The sequence below is a fragment of the Odontesthes bonariensis genome, chromosome 12 (assembly GCF_027942865.1).
Source record: "Odontesthes bonariensis isolate fOdoBon6 chromosome 12, fOdoBon6.hap1, whole genome shotgun sequence".
In the NCBI taxonomy this organism is placed as follows: domain Eukaryota; kingdom Metazoa; phylum Chordata; class Actinopteri; order Atheriniformes; family Atherinopsidae; genus Odontesthes; species Odontesthes bonariensis.
The window spans coordinates 29,164,925-29,185,736 of record NC_134517.1 but is presented as its reverse complement, the minus strand read 5'-3'; the positions used below and the strand labels follow the sequence as shown (position 1 = coordinate 29,185,736).

The 20,812-nt window shown below is 40.5% G+C and overlaps 1 protein-coding gene across 2 annotated transcripts; it reads right to left on the bottom strand.

Annotated features, from left to right (window-relative positions):
• Positions 1–255: 255 nt before the first annotated feature.
• On the bottom strand, positions 256–17,568 carry il1rl2 (interleukin 1 receptor-like 2). Of its 2 annotated transcripts, XM_075480033.1 has the most exons (12): positions 17,508–17,568; positions 14,819–14,894; positions 10,819–11,020; positions 9,361–9,529; positions 7,947–8,118; positions 7,735–7,803; positions 6,581–6,707; positions 6,327–6,466; positions 5,048–5,194; positions 4,786–4,953; positions 3,722–3,904; positions 256–1,561 (listed from the first exon to the last, which is right to left on the bottom strand). In XM_075480033.1, exons 2-12 carry the CDS (start codon positions 14,883–14,885, stop codon positions 1,368–1,370), a joined length of 1,638 nt encoding a protein of 545 aa, XP_075336148.1. In that variant the 5' UTR covers positions 14,886–14,894; positions 17,508–17,568; the 3' UTR covers positions 256–1,367. The 2 variants fall into 2 exon arrangements, with proteins under 2 accessions (XP_075336148.1, XP_075336149.1); XM_075480034.1 differs by lacking the exon at positions 17,508–17,568 and having other exon boundaries at positions 4,786–4,950; positions 14,819–15,168.
• Positions 17,569–20,812: the final 3,244 nt, after the last annotated feature.

Sequence of the window (20,812 nt, the reverse complement as noted above, 5' to 3'; positions counted from 1 at the left end):
GAGAGCCGATTTTGTAATCGGAGCTATCGACTGCGCACACATTGCTATAAAAGCGCCATCACATGATGAATTTGTATGTTAACAGGAAACATTTTCATTCGATCGATGTACAGATCATATGTGATGCGTAAATGCAATTAACCAACATAGTGGCGAGGTGCCGTGGTTCAACGCACGATTCATACATTCTGAGTAACAGCATCGTTGGGAACAGATACAGGGTGGCACTGTGCGGGATGGCTGGCTTCTTGGTGAGTAACTTCATTCTTGTAATGGTCCTAATATTATTCCCGTGACGCGCATTGAGTATGTGCGCCCCCCAATTTCTATCCCGTCTTCACAGCATCATTATTATATTATATATATTAGTTGGTGGTTAAAGTTAGTTTCTTGCTGTTTTTTGCTGGTTAAACTTCAGTTTAAGATCTTTCTAACAAGCCCCTGATCGTCTCTGTAGGCAAATGTTAATAACCCCGTGCGTAAAGTGTGAAATGTCTCAATCAGCCTCGACTTTTCCCTGGTGCACTTCTGCACGTTACTGTATGAACACGTTGTTGTGAGTTACACAAAAACATGGGTATTTAGCTTGGGGGTGATCAGAGTCCCCCACATGAGCTCCCACCACCTCATGAGAGAGCAGTGTCACCCATTGTTGCGCCGACTCTCTGTTCAAACAGGGTTGGTCACCCCCCCACCCGCCTGTTTTGGCCACACTGCGGCGGTGGGCAGCCAGTCTCCGCTTCACATCCACCTTAACGTGGGACCCCTTCTTCACCTCTGCTTGTGAGACTTCTCAGACCCCCCAGCATTAACAGCCTCAGGCTCTCCCACCCACTCCTCTTGCGTTTGCTGCTTATGCCGGATGACAGCGTGCCAAAGAGTACATTTTTGCGCGCCTGCACTTCGAACAGTAGCACTTCCAATTCACTTTCAGTGTAATTTTTCTTTTTTCCCGTCTTACTCATGGTTTTTTTCTTTATTTTCTGATCGTGCAGAGAGCGGAGTCACAGGTGCAGGGCTCATTTAAATATGTTTTGCGTATTTAAGTAGGGGCGTGGACAGGGAGGAGTTGGGTGCTCCGACATGTGCGCTCAATTCCACGTTGATTGGGATGTACAAACGAAATGTGCTTGAATTAATGCGTGCGCACATATTCGTACATCCGACGTTGGAGGTCATTTTGGTTTGGCCGTACGCAATGTTTCAGTAGGAAATCCACGCAAGTCTTTGTACATGAGGCCCCAGGTCTCCTCTTGTCAAAAATCGAAAAAATGTATTCCAGAAAAGAGGCCCAAATAATGAAAATAAAACATCTCTGTTCGATCCCATCTGTAAAACCCAAGAATAATTTAGATCTTTCTGTCGGTTTAGACAACAGTCTGGAGTCTTCTTGCCGGCACAGGAGGCATGTGATACCTCAAAGTCTTCCAGAAGTTTTTCTTCTTCTGCAATTTGCTGAGTTTTTTTGTTCCAACAAAGGATTTTTTCCACTTCAGAGCACCTTGTTTCTTGTTGAGGTAGCGCAGAGACTCCGGCAGTTGTTTGTAATCCACTGGACCATCTGGTAGAATAAAGTGAAGATCATACGAAGACAAATGATTATTACAGGGATTTTGGTTTAAAAGCCATTCTAAGAGCCACTGGTTCTTGCAGCTGTTTTGATTTGATTGACATTTACAGCTAATTATTTCACTGACTGTAGCTATCAGATATAAAGTGTACACTGGTAGTCAATAAAGGCAGGAAGTAAAGTTGCATTGTGAGACCTTTTGATTAAGACTAATACTATTGTCAAGCTCACAACAGAATGCAGCTGAAAACGTACTGTAACATTTTGGCACTTCAATCTGAGATCTAGCAAGAAAGAGAGGGAAGCAACTAGCTGGCCTGTCTCATGCCCTGACCCCCAACCCTCAAAATCAACTTGTTGATTTTGTCTTTATACTTTATGGTTCAAGAATTTTGTGACAGAACCAGCCTTGCTGTTTCAACCCGACTCCAGACATTAGGTTAAGCTAAGCTAACCGACTGCTAGCTGCTACTTTAACTCAAAAATTAACTCGGTGATTTTATCAACTTGTTGATTTTTAAAACAAGTGATATAATTAGTGTTTACAGGTGGGCTTTAAAAATTCTGGTACAGTTACCACTTGACAGAACCAGTTAAGTTATTTCAACATGATTACAGTTATTGGGCTAAGCTTAGCAACTATTAGCTGCTACTTTAGCTTAAAAATCAACCTGTTGTTTTAATCAATTTGTTGATTTTGTAAACAAGTGGTATATAAAATGTGAGTTTTAAAGTTTTTGGTACAAAGATTTTGTCACAGCTTGACAGACCCAGCCTTACTGTTTCAACCGGACTCCAGTCTTTAGGTTAAGCTAAGCTAACCGACTGCTAGCTGCTACTTTAACTCAAAAATTAACTCGGTGATTTTATCAACTTGTTGATTTTTAAAACAAGTGATATAATTAGTGTTTACAGGTGGGCTTTAAAAATTCTGGTACAGTTACCACGTGACAGAACCAGTCAAGCTATTTCAACATGATTCCAGTTATTGGGCTAAGCTTAGCAACTATTAGCTGCTACTTTAGCTTAAAAATCAACCTGTTGTTTTAATCAATTTGTTGATTTTGTAAACAAGTGGTATATAAAATGTGAGTTTTAAAGTTTTTGGTACAAAGATTTTGTCACAGCTTGACAGACCCAGCCTTACTGTTTCAACCGGACTCCAGTCTTTAGGTTAAGCTAAGCTAACCGACTGCTAGCTGCTACTTTAACTCAAAAATTAACTCGGTGATTTTATCAACTTGTTGATTTTTAAAACAAGTGATATAATTAGTGTTTACAGGTGGGCTTTAAAAATTCTGGTACAGTTACCACGTGACAGAACCAGTCAAGCTATTTCAACATGATTCCAGTTATTGGGCTAAGCTTAGCAACTATTAGCTGCTACTTTAGCTTTAAAAATCAACCTGTTGTTTTCATCAATTTGTTGATTTTGTAAACAAGTTGTATATAAAATGTGAGTTATAAAGTTTTTGGCACAAAGATTTTGCACAGCTTGACAGAACCAGCCTTACTGTTTCAACCTGACTCCAGTCATTAGGTTAAGCTAAGCTAACGGCTAGCTGCTTCTTGAACTGACAGATAAGAAGGTTTCATCCATTCTCCCGCTGAACTCTGCCAGAAGGAAAAGGGGGCTTATTTCTTCACATTTCAGACAGTTCTTTGAAATATTTTCCCCAAATATGATTGCTCTGTGAACAGTGCAGTCGTCCTCCCTTTATTTCTTGCTGCTAGCAGATAACTTTCAAATAGTTTTTATGTTTTCACACACATTTCACATGAACATAACTGATTTCAGGGAAATTTCATGTGTGAATGTATTCTACTTAGGGTAATTCACTATAGCCATGGGTCTGGAATCTGTGTTGAGTATCCAAAAGACACTTGAAGTGAAGTCAAATGCAAAAGTTTCCTTTGTAAGTGTTGCTTGTCTCGTATTTTTAGGGATCACCCATTTTTTTTCAAGTTTGAACCGTGAATACCTCTGCATGGGATGTCTAAAACAAACTGTCTTTGAATAATTGGAAGCGGGACTTTCATGGGACCAGAATGTTTGTTGCTGACGCAGATGAGGGAAGACATCACTTTACAAATAGTCTCTTTAAAATCAACCAGATGCTTCATGAAAAATGAAGAAGAGTCTGTTCTCACCAATTTCTACCAGAATTACTTCAAGACCGTTCTGCATCAAAGCGTGATGAAGGCCAACTTTCTGCTCATAACACAGCTGGTTTTGCTTTTCATATGACGTTTCTGTTGTTTCCCCATTAGATGACAAGATGATTATCAGTTTGCGACACCGATCCACTGTAGCAGTAATGGCATCATGCGTAGCTGTAAGAGGTTAAAGACGAGAAACAAAAATACTTGTCAGTAAGGAGGTGAAACGCAAACCTGTTTGGAAAGCACAACATAAATTTTGAGTGAACTTTTCCTGGGAGCCATTTGTTTCAAGTTCACAAAACTGTGAAAGACTATTTCTAATCAGTAAACTTTATAACTTTCTTTTTGTAATGGCTATTCGTCCTTAGTGTCAATAATCAAAACTAAAAAATGTCCAAACCATAATAAACTAAATCAAATCAAACGGCCACTGAGACACCTAGGGAGTGAATTTACGCAGGAAAAATGAGTCCATTGTCCAGGCAAAAAATTAGGTTTCTTTAGGTTTATTGCTCCAACCAAGCAAACGAACAAAGAACAAAGGGCCTTTGCCGCCTCTCTTGCCCTGGTAAAAAACATTAGCCCTCCCAGGTGCCTGCTCACCTGTGGGTGCCTGCCCATCTAAGTAAACTCTCCCAGTGCGCCCCAGCTAACCAGTGCTTTCAAAATAAAAGCATAATTAAATACCCAAATTAACTCAAACAATACTAATCCCCAAAAGATAACTAAATAATAAGTGAGCCAAATATTACAAAATAACAAATAGCTCCTACACTTTTATCTGCAGTAATTAAACTGCAGATATTTCACCCTTTAGGCCTTTTAGGCCTTTCGGTACGGCCGCTCTGAGGATCAAAACTACAAAAATAAAAATACAATCATAACAACAACACAGAAAATATCTCAGAAAACGTTATATCTCAAAGCCCTTCCTGCTATTTAACTTAATTAAGGATTGGAGAAATAGTTGCATTTATTTGATCTTTCCTACTGTCCTTTTTTTCTCCCTTTATTACACATAGCTTTAACCATGATTTGTGCCTGTTCCTGACCTTCTCCTGGACAGTCATCCCGTCCTCTGATGTACAGGGAATAGCCATGTTTTTGCTCCAGCTCCTCAGGCAGGATCTGCAGGGCAAAGGTCGCCGCCTTATCCAGACTCAGAGTCTCAGATTGGAGGATGCTCACGTAGGCATCGTAAGACTTTCCATCTGAAGCTGCTGAGAAAACAGAATCAGAGCAAATAAAGCACCTAGTGTTATGATAACTGCACAGAGAAATACAAGTTCAAATGAAAAAAAAAAAAACACTCACTTTGTTGTTTGGAAATATATGTCATCAGTTTCCTGTGAGCTAAAATCAGGTCGATCTTGAAGAAGAAAAAGGAACCAGCTATCAACACGATAGCCATGAAGACAAAGAGGCAGGGAAACCAATTGATGTAGAGAGCACTGTAGTCCGCTGAGGAGAGGAAGCAGACAAATGCAAACCATCAAACCTCCATCTTAGCATGCGTATCAATTAGGGCTGGGCAACGATTAAAATGTTTAATCTAATTAATCTCATGATTTCCCTGATTAATCGCATTTGTACGCAAAATCCCAAAATTAAAGGTGGGGTCTGTGATGTTTTCTGGAGCATTTTTTATCATATTGTCTGAAAAACCTCCTCACGACCCCATTGCACCCACTAAAATAGAATGTTTGGAAAAAAAACTAAATCTTTTAGTCCATTGTAGAGGGTGTAGCAAGAGGAAATGTCTGACCAATAGAAGTAATGATCAGAGTTACTTCTATTGGATTCTGACACGCCAATCAACCATCAGCCCCCCTCACCCCTCACCCCTGCGCGTTCACAGACTTGTGACTCGTTCATGTGTTTTGAAGGCGTGGTTTCGAGGGGTGGGCTGAAGGGAGAGGCAAGGTTGTGTATTTTCAAAAATATAGCTTGCAGCAACCGTTTTTCCAAGATCTCAGACCCCACCTTTAATTCAAAAGTAGCGTATAGCTTTTAGCATTTAGTTTTATTTTAAATGTGCTGCCATATGAATGAAAGAGCCATAACATTTGTTGTGCAAACACACTTTTAACATCAGCATCTTTCTGTAGTTTTTATGTAGAAGCCTCGCTCCACTGTCTGTTTCCTTGAATGACTTGCTGCTATCAGTTGTGTGTTTTGCCTGTAAGTGATATTTTAGACTGGAACTACTACGGTGAGAAGACAATTCAACTTGGCTGTGTTTACAGATGACTTTGGTTCTGTCGACTCCGCCGTCTGGAAGAACTTTAAAATGAAAATGGCCGAGTAAAAGTTCCGTACCCTTCTCCAGGTTTGGTGGATTCGCCGATTACTTTCTGTTCCAGTTCCACAGCAGACAGCAACAGACTTTTACAAAATAAAGCCTGTGAGCAACAGACTTTTACAATAATAGAATAAATAATAAAACCTGCGCTAATCCGTGATAAAATATTTACCAGCGTTGAATAATTAACGAGTTAACTCGCCCAGCCCTAGGATAAATAAATCAGGAGTAAACAAGCATTGTGGTGAGACTTCCAAACATTTCTGCATTTTAAACCAAAGACGATAATACCTTCCTGCAGCCAGGCCACGCCGATCTTCTCTTCAACTGGGCTGCTGATGTGGCATTCAATGGGGACATTGAGGAACTGCGGAAGAACTCTGGAGATGGACAGAGTGGAGAGACCGAACACCTTGCTTCCATCGTGAGTGCTAAAAGACAGAAAAAAAATCCATCAATCATTGTCCTCCAGTGTCTGTTTATCTTGTTTTGTTTACAGCCCCATCTGCCTCACAACAACAGCACGACGTCAAGAAGATACTCACAATTTCCAGGTCTCATTGAGCTCCTCGTAATTTTCAAGGAAATCGGAGTCGACAGTCCAGTACATTAAAACCTCTGGATCCTCTCTGTAGCCTGTGTAGGCTAAACACTGCAGCTCCGCTCTCCTGCCTGCTCATCGATGAGAAAGAGGGACAAAGCCGCTGTCAATGGCACATTGGCCAGCAAAGATCAGAATTTTTCCGGACAAGCATTTCATTAAAATCCTCAATCATTTGAGAGATTTAAGGTTAAACTGAGCTTTGATCACAGCAGCAAAAAGGAAACGCACAGAATTCCGAGATAGAGGCAATTTCCATGAATGACATCGAGGTGGAATATAAATCTGTGCAACTACTGAGCACTGACTGAATTAAAGGGCTAGTTCGCCTCTTTTGACATGAAGCTGTATGACATCCCATATTAGCAACATCATTTATGAACATTTTCTTACCCCCTGCTGCGTCCTGTGAGCCGAGTTCCAGCCTCGTTTTGGCGTTGATGAAGGTAGTCCGGCTAGTTGGCTGGGGCTTAAAAAATAAAGCGTCTTGCTTCTCAAAACAATATGCGTTCAAAAGAGTAATACATTTGCATCACAAAATCGTCCATCCAGAAAAAGTCAGACCTCACAATCACTTGGCCCTATTTTCTCTCCCTTCGTATCACTGCCTGCTGTGTAGACCGTGCAGACCGAAGTGCAGACCGAGCAGTCCCCTGCTTCCGAGCAGCAAACACCGTAACAGGCGCGGCTGTCGGCAGGCGGCAGCAGGCAGTGATACGAAGGGAGAGAAAATAGTGCCAAGAGATTGTGAGGTCTGACTTTTTCCTGGAGAACGATTTTGTGATGCAAATGTATTACTCTTTTGAACGCATATTGTTTTGAGAAGCAAAACGCTTTATTTTTTAAACCCCAGCCAACTAGCCGGACTACCTTCGTCAACACCAAAACGAGGCTGGAACTCGGCTCACAGGACGCAGCAGGTGGTAAGTCAGATTTAATAAATGATATTGCTAATATGGGTTTCATACAGCTTCATGTCAAAAGAGGCGAACTATCCCTTTAAACTAGGGTAAATAATACGGACAGACTTGGAACAGGAAAGCCAAATAAATAAAGACAGGTCACTATAACAGGGGTTATCTGTGCTGTGTTACTTACCCACATGGACTTTGATCACGTCCTGCTGTGGGCTCACCATTTGGAGCTCTGTAAAAAGTTCTGGATCATCTAGAAACACATAAAGAGTTTAACAGAGCAGAAAACACAACGTAGGAGTGGATGCTGCTCATTTATCAACAATATCAGTGGCCTCAGATTGTTTCAGATGTGAAACTGAATCTGATGACAGTTCAGGGAACTACAGCACGTACCGTCGTTAATCGTCAGGTGGACGCTGCGTGCTGCGGTGTAGTTCCTGCCGTCCAAGCTGACATCGATCAGGCAGGTGTATTTCCCAGCATCCGTCTCCGAGGCTTCCGGGAGCCTCAGGAAGCCTTTTTCATCCAAGATCGGCTCTTTTTCACGTTGCACTGGCAGGCAGTCCTACATGCAGACACACAGTCTGAATACTGTACTTTTCACAGCGTGATGAGTCACCGTTCAAAAACTTAACACAAACCAAGCAACGGGTTTTTAAAGCAGAGTAAATAAATAAGATTTAAAAGCAGGAAACACTGAAATAGGCTCAATTAAACAAAAGGTTTAGAGTTGGTGTATGCTAAGCTAAAGTCAAGCTAATGACTTATTTTCAGTGCACGATTATTGTTGCCAATAGCTATCACGATAATATATATATTAGGATAAACGGAAAACTTTGAAGAAAAAATAGTTACAGTATAATTCATGTTTGTCTTTTTTTCTGTGGAATAAGTCTGAAAATAGGAAATAAGGAATTGTTAAAGATGGTTTTATCAGCTCAAATGAAGGCAAGTTTATTTGTATAGGTGATTCAAAGTGCTTTACAGATACATTAAAACAGTAGAAATAAAAAGCACGATTTAAATTTTAAACAAAAAAGAAAGAAATAAGATAAAATCAGTAGTTAAAATGTGATTAAGTTTTGAAACTCAAGCTTCAGATTTGGAGTTTTATTCAAACGCAGCTGAAAATAGGTGTGTCTTCAGCCTGGACTTAAACACACTGAGGCTTTCAGCTGATCTGAGGCTTTCTGGGAGTTTGTTCCAGACATGTGGAGCATAGAAGCTGAATGCAGCTTCTCCATGTCTGGTTCAACACATCATATCTGCATTATCAACATGATATTGATCATTCAGTCTTTAATAATCATCAGTAACAGTATATTTTAACCCTTACTTGCAGTTTGTGTGCTAAGTTGAAGTATTTGTTGATATATTTTTTCCTGTGAATGGTTGTTTTTTGCATTGCTTCTTGATTTTTGGAAGCAACACTGACTCAAGATTTGCACGTTATTCGTGCTTTGAACACGAGGGGGCAGTGTTGCATTTAAAAACAACAAAAAAAGCAAAACTATTTTTAGTAGTACAGTAGTATTTTTACTCCTGGAAACAAACAATTAAAACTTACCTGGGTATAAGGACTGTGTCCTCTTTTTAAACCCTATCACACAATCATACCGCCCACTTCCTTATACTGATTGTGTAACTCACAACAAGAGCCACTGCACTGCTTTTCTGTTGTTTGTTTGACAACAATCCCATCAGAGCAGTACATTTTTAGAGATAAGCTATGCTTTCTGAAGTGGGAATAAAGTAAAGTGGGAAGAAAAGGCACATAAATGCAGTGAAAACATGTGAATGTAAATACCTTCATCCATCGTACGTTCCTTGTGGTATTTAGTCTGAAGATTTCTGTCTGTTTGCATGGAAGACCTCTGCTGGTTCCTTTCGTGATGGAAATGGTCTCAGGTGCATCGGGACACGCTCCACTTGACACTGATACCCTAAACGTCATCCGTACTTCTCCAGTCTCATCCCTGAAAAGATGAAGATAAATAAACTGAAAACAATGATTCAAAACCATCTTGAGTCCATTATTCTACAGGAAGAATTAATATGTACACGCGGGAAACATTACAGACGTTTGCTAATGTTCCCAGCAGTAGATTTCCCAGCCAGCTGACCCCAAGTTCAGACTTGCAGTTGTAAAAAAACAACCCAAGAGCAACATCTCAGACTCTACAGGCCTCAGTCAGCATGTTAAAGGTTAAAGCAATACTATGTAACTTCTCAAAAAGCCAATTATGGAGCTCCCCCTACAGGCTTGGAGGTAATGTACGGTTACGACACTGTCGGCCTCTCTCTTTCTCTTCCTTGCTTCATCAGTCAACGTCTTCTTCTGTTTCTTAGGTGCCTCTGCCATGATGATCGTACTGACAATGTTGCGCTAGCTTAGCCTTATACCTGGGAGCGTGAGAGGGGTCTATTTGTTTTTGCGGTAGGTGTGCCAGAAAGCAAGTCGAAGTACTTCTGCTCAGCTCCCAGGCCGGTCCAGCAAAGTTACAGAGCGCAGTTATTCCAACTCAGACCCCCGAAGGGCATAGGAGACAGGCCAATCGTAATATTAAAACTCATTCTAGCCGCACAATTTTTTTCAAACTGTTATTTTAAGGTAGAAATGTTACATAGTATTGCTTTAAAGGTCATGACAGCACAGTTAGAAACAGACTGAAAAAGTATGGCATGTTTGGAAGGGCTGCAGGAGAAAGCCTCTTCTTTCTAAAAAGAACATGGCAGCACAGCTTAGGTTTGCAAAGCTGCATCTGAACAAACCACAAGACTTCTGGAACAATGTCCTCTGGACAGACCAGACCAAAGTGGAGATGTTTGCTCATAATGCACAGCAGCACGTTTGGAGGAAACCAAACACAGCATATCAGCACAAACACCTCACACCAGCTGTCAAGCACGGTGGTGGAGGGCTGATGATCTGGGCTGGTTGTGCAGCCACAGGACCTGGGCACCTCGCAGTCACTGAGTCCACCATGAACTCCTCTGGATACCAAAGTGTTCTAGAGTCAGATGTGAGGCCGTAAAGCTGGGCTGAAACTGGCTCATATCAACAGTTTGGTCATCTCTTTGGAAAAAAATTCCTCTAAAGCGGGCAGTGCTCAAGTTTGTGGGGCTTGAAATACACAAAGTACATCCCTATGAAAACTGTCAAGCACAACAAAGCTGTTCAAAATGAAGTCGTGTTTGAAAGGAGTTTATTTAAACTTTACTTTGAGAGCATTTTAGAGGATTATGTGCAGTGTTGTTTTTCTACCTTTTCTCACAGGTATAGGTTCCATCATGCGACATCTGCACAGGAAGAAACCACAACAACCCGTCTCTGACTTCTAATCCAGCGGGCAGGCCTGCGTCCGCTTTGCTCCACAACACTTTGGCGTGATCGTCAGCAGAGTGGCATCTCAGCAGAAACAAGTGGCCGGCACTCACATAGTAGGTGTCTGTCTCCCCTCTGTGGTCTGGGGAGGAAGTGCAGAGGGCATTTATTGCTGGGTAACAGGGGTATAGTCTGATTAACAAAGCAGTATAATACACTTATAGTACTTTCAGTTGAACTGAATAATCAGATGTTTATGAGATCTGTTGTATATGAATGCTGCATCCTCAGGCTTTTAATTTTACATTCATGTAACGGTGCATTAATTTATGATGGGCAAAATACAGAGAATGCAAATTTTTGTTTTAAAAAAAAGATAGAAACAGATAGAATCATGGCCTTGAATAGCTATTTTTGTATTTTGGTGGGGTTAATTGTTTACAGTTTATAGTAATTGTAGTATTTGGAAACAAAGTGATCTCACAAATACTACAAAAGGATGCAAAATTGAAGAAAAACTAAAGAACTATGCAGAAATGACAGAATTCACACACACAAAAAAACACTGCAAGATGTAAAATGAGCAGAGATGAGCAAAAACTAACACAAAACAGCCAGTATGACACAAAATGACCTCAAAGTGTCTCAGAATGGCGATGAAGAGATGTTAAATGACCAAACTCTGAGAAAAATGACCAAAATTATATTAACCAAAATTAGCAACATGATACAAAAAGACCTAAAAAATTTAGTAAATAGCTTCAAAGAGATGCGGCCAAAATTGAGAAAAGTGACAAAAATTATATTTAAAAAAATGGCCTGAAAGAGATGCAAAATCACAAACATTATGCACAAGTCATAGGGAGACGCAAGATGAATACAAGACAGAAAAGCTCCAAAAGAGGGCACGAAATGTAGGACAAGCCCAGGTGCAAAACCACAAAAACTGGGTCACAAAACAAACACAAACAGAGATAAACCGCCTAATTAGTGCAACAAACAGGACTCCTAATGACCATAAAGTGAGAAGAATTCATGTGCAAAGCAGCCGAGGTGGCTGAGGCTTAATTTATGGTGTTTATCTATTGAAAAGTCGGTAATCATTAGTTTCCCCACTCTACAGCTTCTTGGGCAAAACACTGAATAAATATGTTCATCAATATCTGGGAGCATTTACCGCACAAGTTGAAAATACTTGGGTGTGGGTGACTTGCAGTGTAAAAATTTAGTTGATTGGTAAGGGGCCGCCCTCAGGGGCCTCTCACATGTCTGTGTAATTTCAGTTGGCGGGCTAATGGTGGCTTTACAAGTTAATTGAGTTGGTAGGAAAAAGCTAGGTACGGCAGTGAACATGAGTGATTAATGAAAAGAAGACCAAAAAAAAAAAACACAGTAAAAGACAGTAAAAACACCGAAAATAATGCTTAAAGACGTTGTTTTCAGATGTTCCTGGCGGTTGGAAATAACCGACGCCCGTTGGGCTAAAGCTGGAGTTTTGCTAGCAAACTAACTGCTTCAACAATGGACTCATGAACAGTTACTGTAAAGTTTGAAGGGAGCTGCTGAAAGAAAACCATGTCAAGCCAAGATGGGCCGTGGGTTTTAGTAAGAAGATGGAAGCCTGTGCAAAGTGGATGGAAAAGAACAAGGTACGTTACTGCTAACACCTGTTTATTTGTATTGTTTGCTGGCAATCACCGGGCAGGGCTATGCGGGTATGACTCCCATCGGTGTTAACACTACTGAGTTTTAAAATAAATTGTTATTTTTGTCATGCATTAAGATCAAGCTTTATCGTGCACCATTTCTACGTGCAAAATTGCATGAAGTTGAAGTATATTTTGGGCTTTTTTTCCTCACCTTCCCCCCCTAATTAGCTGTTTTTTGTTACCAAAAATTAAAAATATATTATAGGTCATGCAAGGAAGACACTGCTGTGCATAAAGGAAGTTGCAAAGTCTTGAATTTAGTGAGTAAATCCTGTAATTTCAGACAGGTGCTGCATATTGATGAAGCGTCCTCTTCATTCATGCATTGTTGCTTTCTTAATATTCTTTGCACTAAACATTTAGACGTCTCTGTCTCCTGAAGACAAACAGTATTTTATTAAAGAGTAGACTGGTTGCATAGCCCACAGCTAAGAGCAGCCAGCTGTGGCCTTCAGGCAGACTTGGGTAAGACTTTAAATCTTTATTTTTAATAATGTTGACATTTTTATGTGCTTCGTGACAGATACCTGGTTTGGATTTACATTTGTGGTATTGTGGCCTGGCTTCTCGGTCTTATTTTTCCTGAATTGCACAATATTTAATGTCACGTACACAAGTTCCTTTATCAGTCAGGAGGAGCCCTGTTTAGTGCTTACTATCACAGATATGGATCTATTCTGTAAAAGCACGTACTGCACTCAGATAAAAGAGTTTCATTACATCATTTGTCGCCATTAGTAAAACAGCTGAGTCAATCTGAGCTAAAAATAAGCAACCAAACTGAATTGTTAGCCTTTATTTTCTTCTTCAACCATTTTTCCAGCCATCACCTCCCCTACCTGCACATATCTGTACGTGATAGATTAAAAAAAGGTGATTTCAATAGCGTAAGGCTTCATTCTACTCATGGTTATTTCAGAACCACATATATTTCATGACTTATACAAGGAAAGTTGATAAAATGTTTCTCACTTTCAGTGGAAGTACCATAAAATTGTACCATAAATTTACCTTAAAATTTTAGTTTCATAAATTTCTCTTACTGTGAAACGCATAGAAAACTCTTCCTCTAACGTGCAGTTGACTAGCGTCTCTGCTCTAAATGAATCTTTTTCCGTCTTTAGCATCGTTTCGTGACTTAACAGGCTTCCTGGAGACCCAAACATCAAAAGTCTGACTGTAAATGTTTGCTGTTTGACCTGTTTAATGAGCAAGGCAGGAAGAGTGGGGGATGGGGGGGGACCCACTGATCTAACAACAATTTTAGACCAACGACGGGTGCAATGCAAGTAACCTTCTTTTTGCCTCAGTCTTCATCTTTGCAATGTGGTTAAAGCTGAGGAGGGGGGGGGGGGAGAGAGAAAGGTGGCGTTTCCTTTTGGAAAGTGTGTGTGGGAGATCAAATGGCCTAATTATGATGATGGAAGGTAGATGCTGTATTGAAATGTTGTGTTAACAGAAACATCAGACATCAGTGAAAGGCTGCGTTGATGCAACTGTGAGTGGGCAAATTTCCCCCACACAAATGTCTCAAAAGGAGTAATTTAAGTTATTGCAGCTACAAGCTGTTGAGTCACGGGATGCACTTAACTTTCTACACTATACTTCTGGATTTTGGCATAGTTTTTTGCGAAATAACTACACAGTCTTAACATTTTGTCTTGTTTATCTCGGGTTGGGTCAACCTAGTTTTGCTCTTGGTTATGTCCTGATTGTTTATTTATGTTTCTCTCCTAAGTTAGATGTATTTAGGATGTATTTTGGCGCTACGTATCCCCTCCTCGCTTAATTTGAAAACAGTATTTGGAGCGTGAGCAGGTTTCTCCTGTACCCGTGAAACTGGTTTGAGCAGCAAAAACAAACGTGCTTCCAGTTTCAGTTTGTCAGTTAACAAATAAGATAAGATTACGTCTCCTTCACATATTGCAAATCTATCTTTTTAATCTTTGTGGCTTTAACATTCACCTTTTGAGTAATCCTCCTCTTTGCCCTGCATTGGTTTAAAAAACGTCTTTTCCAACCCGTGGACGGTCGAGTTTATAGTTTGACTGGAGGAAGACAGAAGCTGAGAACGCTCAAACTTCTATAAGTCAGCATTTACTGCCAATCGCCAACTCAGCAATTCTTCTTTTCCCTTGAAGCTGCTCTTTGTCGCCGGAGCTTGTGGACAGAAATGATTTCGTGGACAGAAATGATTTCCAGAACAGAAGCTTTTCTTGGTCAGTACTCACCTTGTGGGGCAGCTGACGTTAGAAACAGCAGTGCAGTCAGCAAGGAGACCCAATCTGAGGCTGCCATCGCTCTCGCCTGCAGGAGTGAAGAGGTTACATTTCATTAAAGTCCCTTTCGTGCTCATGTTCTCGGCCAAACCGCCTCTCCGCAATAACTAAGTTTTCTTGACACATTTTCTGACAGATCATTCAGACAACTTCCCTAACTTAAGGGAAGTGAGAGATGCCGTTTTCACAGCTGACACAAGGAAGTCGGGGCAGAAACACTCCCATTAAAAGTCCCAGGAAGTTCCACCACTTGGCTTTTATACACAAAAGGTCAGCCTGGAGCTTTCTCCCTGTTGGCACGTCAGTGTGAGACATTGTTAATCATCCTCGAAGTTTCGGTTTCAGGTTTTTCAGCCCTGTGGTGTGAATGTACTCAGGTATTTACGTTATATCCTGGGGAAAATCGGCTCATTCTGCTGAATTTAAACGTAATCTGGAAATATCTGCAGCATTCATTCTGGACTTCTTATACTTCCTTATAAAATGCCTGGGAGATCATCAGGTGAGTGTTTGTGAACGCAGCGGGAAACGTGTCACTGCTTCATACTCGTCTTGTGGACCTGTTTTGTCCTCGCTGTTGTGGATACATTTATATACATTTAAAGTATAAAATCATGGAGCTTGATAGCTATCAGTTGTTTTTGGATGTCTGTCTCCTTTTTAAGGTTTTTAAAAGAATTAGCACCTCCACCATTACAGGATTTCATAAAGACAAAATCCTCGAGATCAAACACCAGAGCACAGACTAGAGGAGACTGTGATGTACAGTGGCGCAGGACTAAATTTGGCCAAATGGTGGTGTCCATCAGAGGAACACAGTCTTGGAACACACTGCCAACTCATGTTAGAAAGTGTGACAACTTTAAAAAGACCCTTAAACAGTGGTTGAAAACGTCCCAGACCTGCGCTCATGGTCAACCCCTCCATCTTTTCCATTTTGTGTATGAACTCTTAACTTTGATGTGAATTAGTGTTTGTTTTTTAAATTTTTTATGTCAGATTTCTGCATGTTATATCCATTTGTCATGGTGTATTGTCTGTATGTTTTTTTTTATTTTTTTTTTATGAAACCTGCCTTGGGACAACGGATGAAATTTAGCAACTGTGCTAATTCTGGCATATTTACATTGATGCTCTGCTGATAAGTTGATTAATATGCATTGTCCTAATCAAATAAATAAATATGAATGCGATATTGATTTTGATGCAAAAACTGATGAGAAATCTCTGATATAGAGGGCCTGTCTCCAGCTGATTGTGTAACGGCATCAATGGGGGGAAAAAGTCTAGACCAAATAGTTCACACGTTCTCCAGAACATCTCAGAGGTTTACGTTTGAAAACGACTACTGACGGGTGGAATGAGTAACGCCACGTTACAGTGAGATATGCTGGAATCCAGACCATTCACAGACCCCACATGACAACAGCATTTAACTTACAATATCTGCGGGAAGCCAGCCCAATCTACAAAGACTCCACCTCACAACCAACACGTCCCAAAACATATTTTTCTAATACATTATTTTAATACTCTTCAAGACACCCTCAGATGTTCTTTGTCCACATCCTGACGGGTTAAAGCTCTTTTGGCAGCATGAGGGGGACCTAATCAATAGGGGTGGGTGAAAAAAATCGATTCATGGACATATCGCGATTTTTATATATTTTTTTTATTTTTATGGGATGATTTTAAAAATCGATTTTCCTCCCCTGAATCAATTATATTACGTCATATCCGTATCCAGAAAAACTTCATTAATTCATTACATTAAGTTATGTTAAGACTAGCCCACATTTGTGCTGTGTGGACATTTCAATTAATTTTGTAACTGTAAAAAATGCTGTACATGTTAAGTACCTCTTTTTGTCTCGAATTGAAATAAATGTCAGCTGCTGGAATAGAATAGAATGGAAAAATACTTTATTCATCCCCCAATGGGGGAAATTCAAATTAGTCAAGTAGCTCAAAAAATATATAAATATTCACAATGATTGTATATTAACAACAACAATAATAATACCAATTCTTGTAAAAATACTACTACTAACTAATGATAATGATAAATGACTAAATGAAAAAATAAAATGGAATGACTGACACAGACTGATGTGCATTGCTTATGGGAACAACATTCATTCTAGAAGTGTATGATTCAACTTGTTTGTTTTTTAAGGAGGAAGAAAATTGCAATTACTGATTTATATCAAATCACAATACTTATAGAATCGCAATTATCAAGAATTGTGATGCAATCGAATCGTGACCAAAGCATATCGTCCCACCCCTACTAATCAATAACAGCTGAATCATAATGTTATGGCTGATCGCTGCCCGACACATAAATGTCCAAAAATTTTCTCATTTTGACCCATTCTTGGCTAAATGGCAATGAAACTATTCTTACTTGATTGTAATTTTACTGAGTAAGCCTTTTAGTTTCACTCCTGAATGGTCCATAATCAAAGCAGTCCTCTCCTTAAAGTGTGATAGAGATTCAGATGTTTTACCATGCATTCCTCTTTAATTTCACCATGCTGAACATAGTTAACTCACCATGAACTGATGCATACAGTTCTCATAAACGAGCAGCTATTGGAAAAAGCAGACTCAAAGTGTAATGTAGTTTTTTTTTACTTACCAAGTTGGATGTGGAGCCTTGTAGTTGTTGCACTGAAGTTATGAGCTGCTGGGTTTTCCCTCCTCTGGTATTTCACAGTGCGCCACTAAACCCTACGTGACGTTTCCACTCACTAAAAAACCAAAAAGAACACCACCTACTCTGTCATACAGGCGCGGATGATTCAACAGCTAACTAAGGTGTTGCGTTAAAAACGCGCCACCTGACCACATACAGTGCAGCAAAAGGTTTTCTCTACAAATATCCACCAGAGAGAGAAAGTCTTGTCAGCTTCTTCTGAAGCGTGATTTATGCCATGAAACTCGCCAAATAGTTTAATGTTGTGAAATGGTAAAAAAATTAATTTTAAGAAATTCTTAAATCTGCAGAGCCAGCCGTATGAACACTGTTTATTTATATAGCGCCAAATCCCAGCAAATGTCCTCTCAAGGCACCGCAATGATACAGTCCAGTTCATTGTAAACATAATTCAATCAAATCCAATTAATTTAATTCAAAATTAGTTGAATTTATACATACAAAACCAATTAAAAAACGATTTCTTAGCTAAGGAAACCAACAGATTGCCAATAATTTTATATATAATAATTTAATATTTAAGCCTGAATCGTACAGCCCTAATATCAGTTCATGTTGCTCAAGTTTTTGCATTTTCAATTGGAAATGTTGGTCATTGAATATTCCATTTATCAGCACTTCTCAGGGCTTTGTTATCGAGGCTGTATCTAATAAATATTTTCTGATTACAATTGATGATTCTTTATATTTTGTGCCTCATATTCAGACAGCAACTAGTCCAAAAACTTGAGCTGAAATTAGATTTTTGTTTTCAGAATGGAATCCTTAAAGGGATAGTTCGGGATATTTGACATGGATCTGTATGGCATCACCATAACCAGTGTCGTGCATTCAAACTGACTTACCCCCGACAGTGTCCTGTGAGCCGAGTTTTTGTCCAGTGTTGGTCAAGGCGAAAGTAGTGCGGCTTGTTTGCTGGGGTCAAGAAATTAGCGCGTTTTTCTTCCCAAAACAGTACGTGTGCTAAAGAGTGATTTATTTCATCACAAAAACCGAAGCCGGCAAAAGTCACTCCTCGTTATCACTTGGGCCCTATACTGTCTCTCATTGTGTATCAGTGCGCACGTCATTCTGACCGCGAGCTGTGCGCACGAGTTCACTTTGTTTACTGCTCGGGAAGATGTCTGACAACGAGAGCGACGAGGAACATATTGACTTCCGTTCAGAGCCAAGGGGGTATCTTCATGAACCCGTTTATACTGAGGAGGAAGTTTGCCAAATGGACTTAGATCGGGCAGAAAGAGAGAGGGTGGACAGAGAAGTGATGGAAACAGAAGCTGGAGCCACTGCTGGAGCTGCGATACCCAGGGTGGCCGACAAATCCTGGTGCACTTGTTTGAAGTGCGAAGTAATGCAGACAGAGGTGGAATGTTACTGCTGCCACGAGTGGGATTTAGTTATGCCCCAGATACAAAACCTTTCAATAGATGAGGATGTCGGCGGCAGCGGGACAGCTGCTGCCTGCATCACAAATAACGGTGACTTCCCTGCACTCCTGAATGCAGGCGTCTTGAGAACTTTTTTCCATGTTCCCAAGATCAACTGGAAGAGGCGTCCCAGACCAGCTGGACCCGATGGCCAGTTGTCTGCAGAGTAAGACAGTGTTGAGCACTGCCAAAGAACAGAAAGACTCGTGCGCACAGCTCGCGGTCAGAATGACGTGCGCACTGATACACAATGAGACAGTATAGGGCCCAAGTGATAACGAGGAATGACTTTTGCCGGCTTCGGTTTTTGTGATGAAATAAATCACTCTTTAGCACACGTACTATTTTGGGAAGAAAAACGCGCTAATTTCTTGACCCCAGCAAACAAGCCGGACTACTTTCGCCTTGACCAACACTGGACAAAAACTCGGCTCACAGGACACTGTCGGGGGTAAGTCAGTTTGAATGCACGACACTGGTTATGGTGATGCCATACAGATCCATGTCAAATATCCCGAACTATCCCTTTAAAGCTGCCGTCGGCAACTTTTTTTTTTAGTCATATTACCTGAACTGTCATGGGATTCTGGAAGTAGATTATTAAATAGGCTGTTTAGGAAAAATCCCAAAATCTGTAGCTCCCTCTGAAGCAGAGGTCTTCAACAGGGGGTCCAAGACCCCCAGGGGGTCCGCGGAGGTACTGCAGGGGGGTCGCAAAATCTTAGGTTGATTAGACGATTTTTAACATTTATTTTTTTATTATTTTTTTTTTATTTCAAACAGTTTTTTCTCAAATTGTGTGCAAACGTGTGCCATCCACAGATGCTTTGTCCCATCTACATGCATGTTTAAAGTTAAAATCTGTTGATTATTTGAATAGCTCAGTGTTGTATGCAAGATGTTTGTTTATAAATGGCAGTGGCACGGCCACCCTGTACCTTGCACATGTTTAAAATAAAAACATGAATATATTAACCTGTGTATTATTTGAATAGCTTAGTATTGAATGTACAATAACAGAGTAGCTATGTTTATACACGGCACTAGGCCCCTTTAAATATAAAACACAATTGTATGCCATGTAAATAGTAGGGGGGTCCCTGCTCCAACTCTCCATCAGTTTGGGGGTCCCTGGCCTGAAAAACGTTGAAGACCCCTGCTCTAAAGCCTGTAATCGTGCTTGCAAAAATCGAGCACTCCCGGCTGTTTTTAACCAATCACGTTAGGTTTATTATTGATCTATTATCTGAGCAGAACAGTCACCAACCACGCCTTCCATGCTGAGCGTGAGTCTGCCCCCAGCTTGTGTGCGCGCACACTGGTGTGAACTCACGTGCACAACCTCGTCCACAGAGGGGGAGGGATCTGAAAGTTGAATCAGTTCGAACTTTCCGACTTTAGACTCGGAATTTTGAAAACCTGCCGACGGCAGCTTTAAAGATTTCACACCTTTAAGGTGCAAAGGTGGCTTGTAGCTGCTACTTTCATGTTTGTGCTGGATTGTGGTTATGTTGTTCACATGCGTACGTGCTTCTTCGTGGCGTTTACCTGCATTAAGAACAGTCTATGATGGGACCGGTTGGTTGGTCCATCTTTGCTCATGTTGGCTGGTCTGATTGGTTTACACCAATGGTGTAAATCATTGGTATGTTCTTATTCGCAATGTTTTTCTTGTTCTGCTTCCTTCTTATTTGTAGGCCGACATTTTTCTGATGAGCTCAGGAAGTCATTTCCTTTGTACTTGTCTGTTTCCAGAGAGACCTTAACTCCATACATCCTGGAAAAAGTTAACTCGATTTG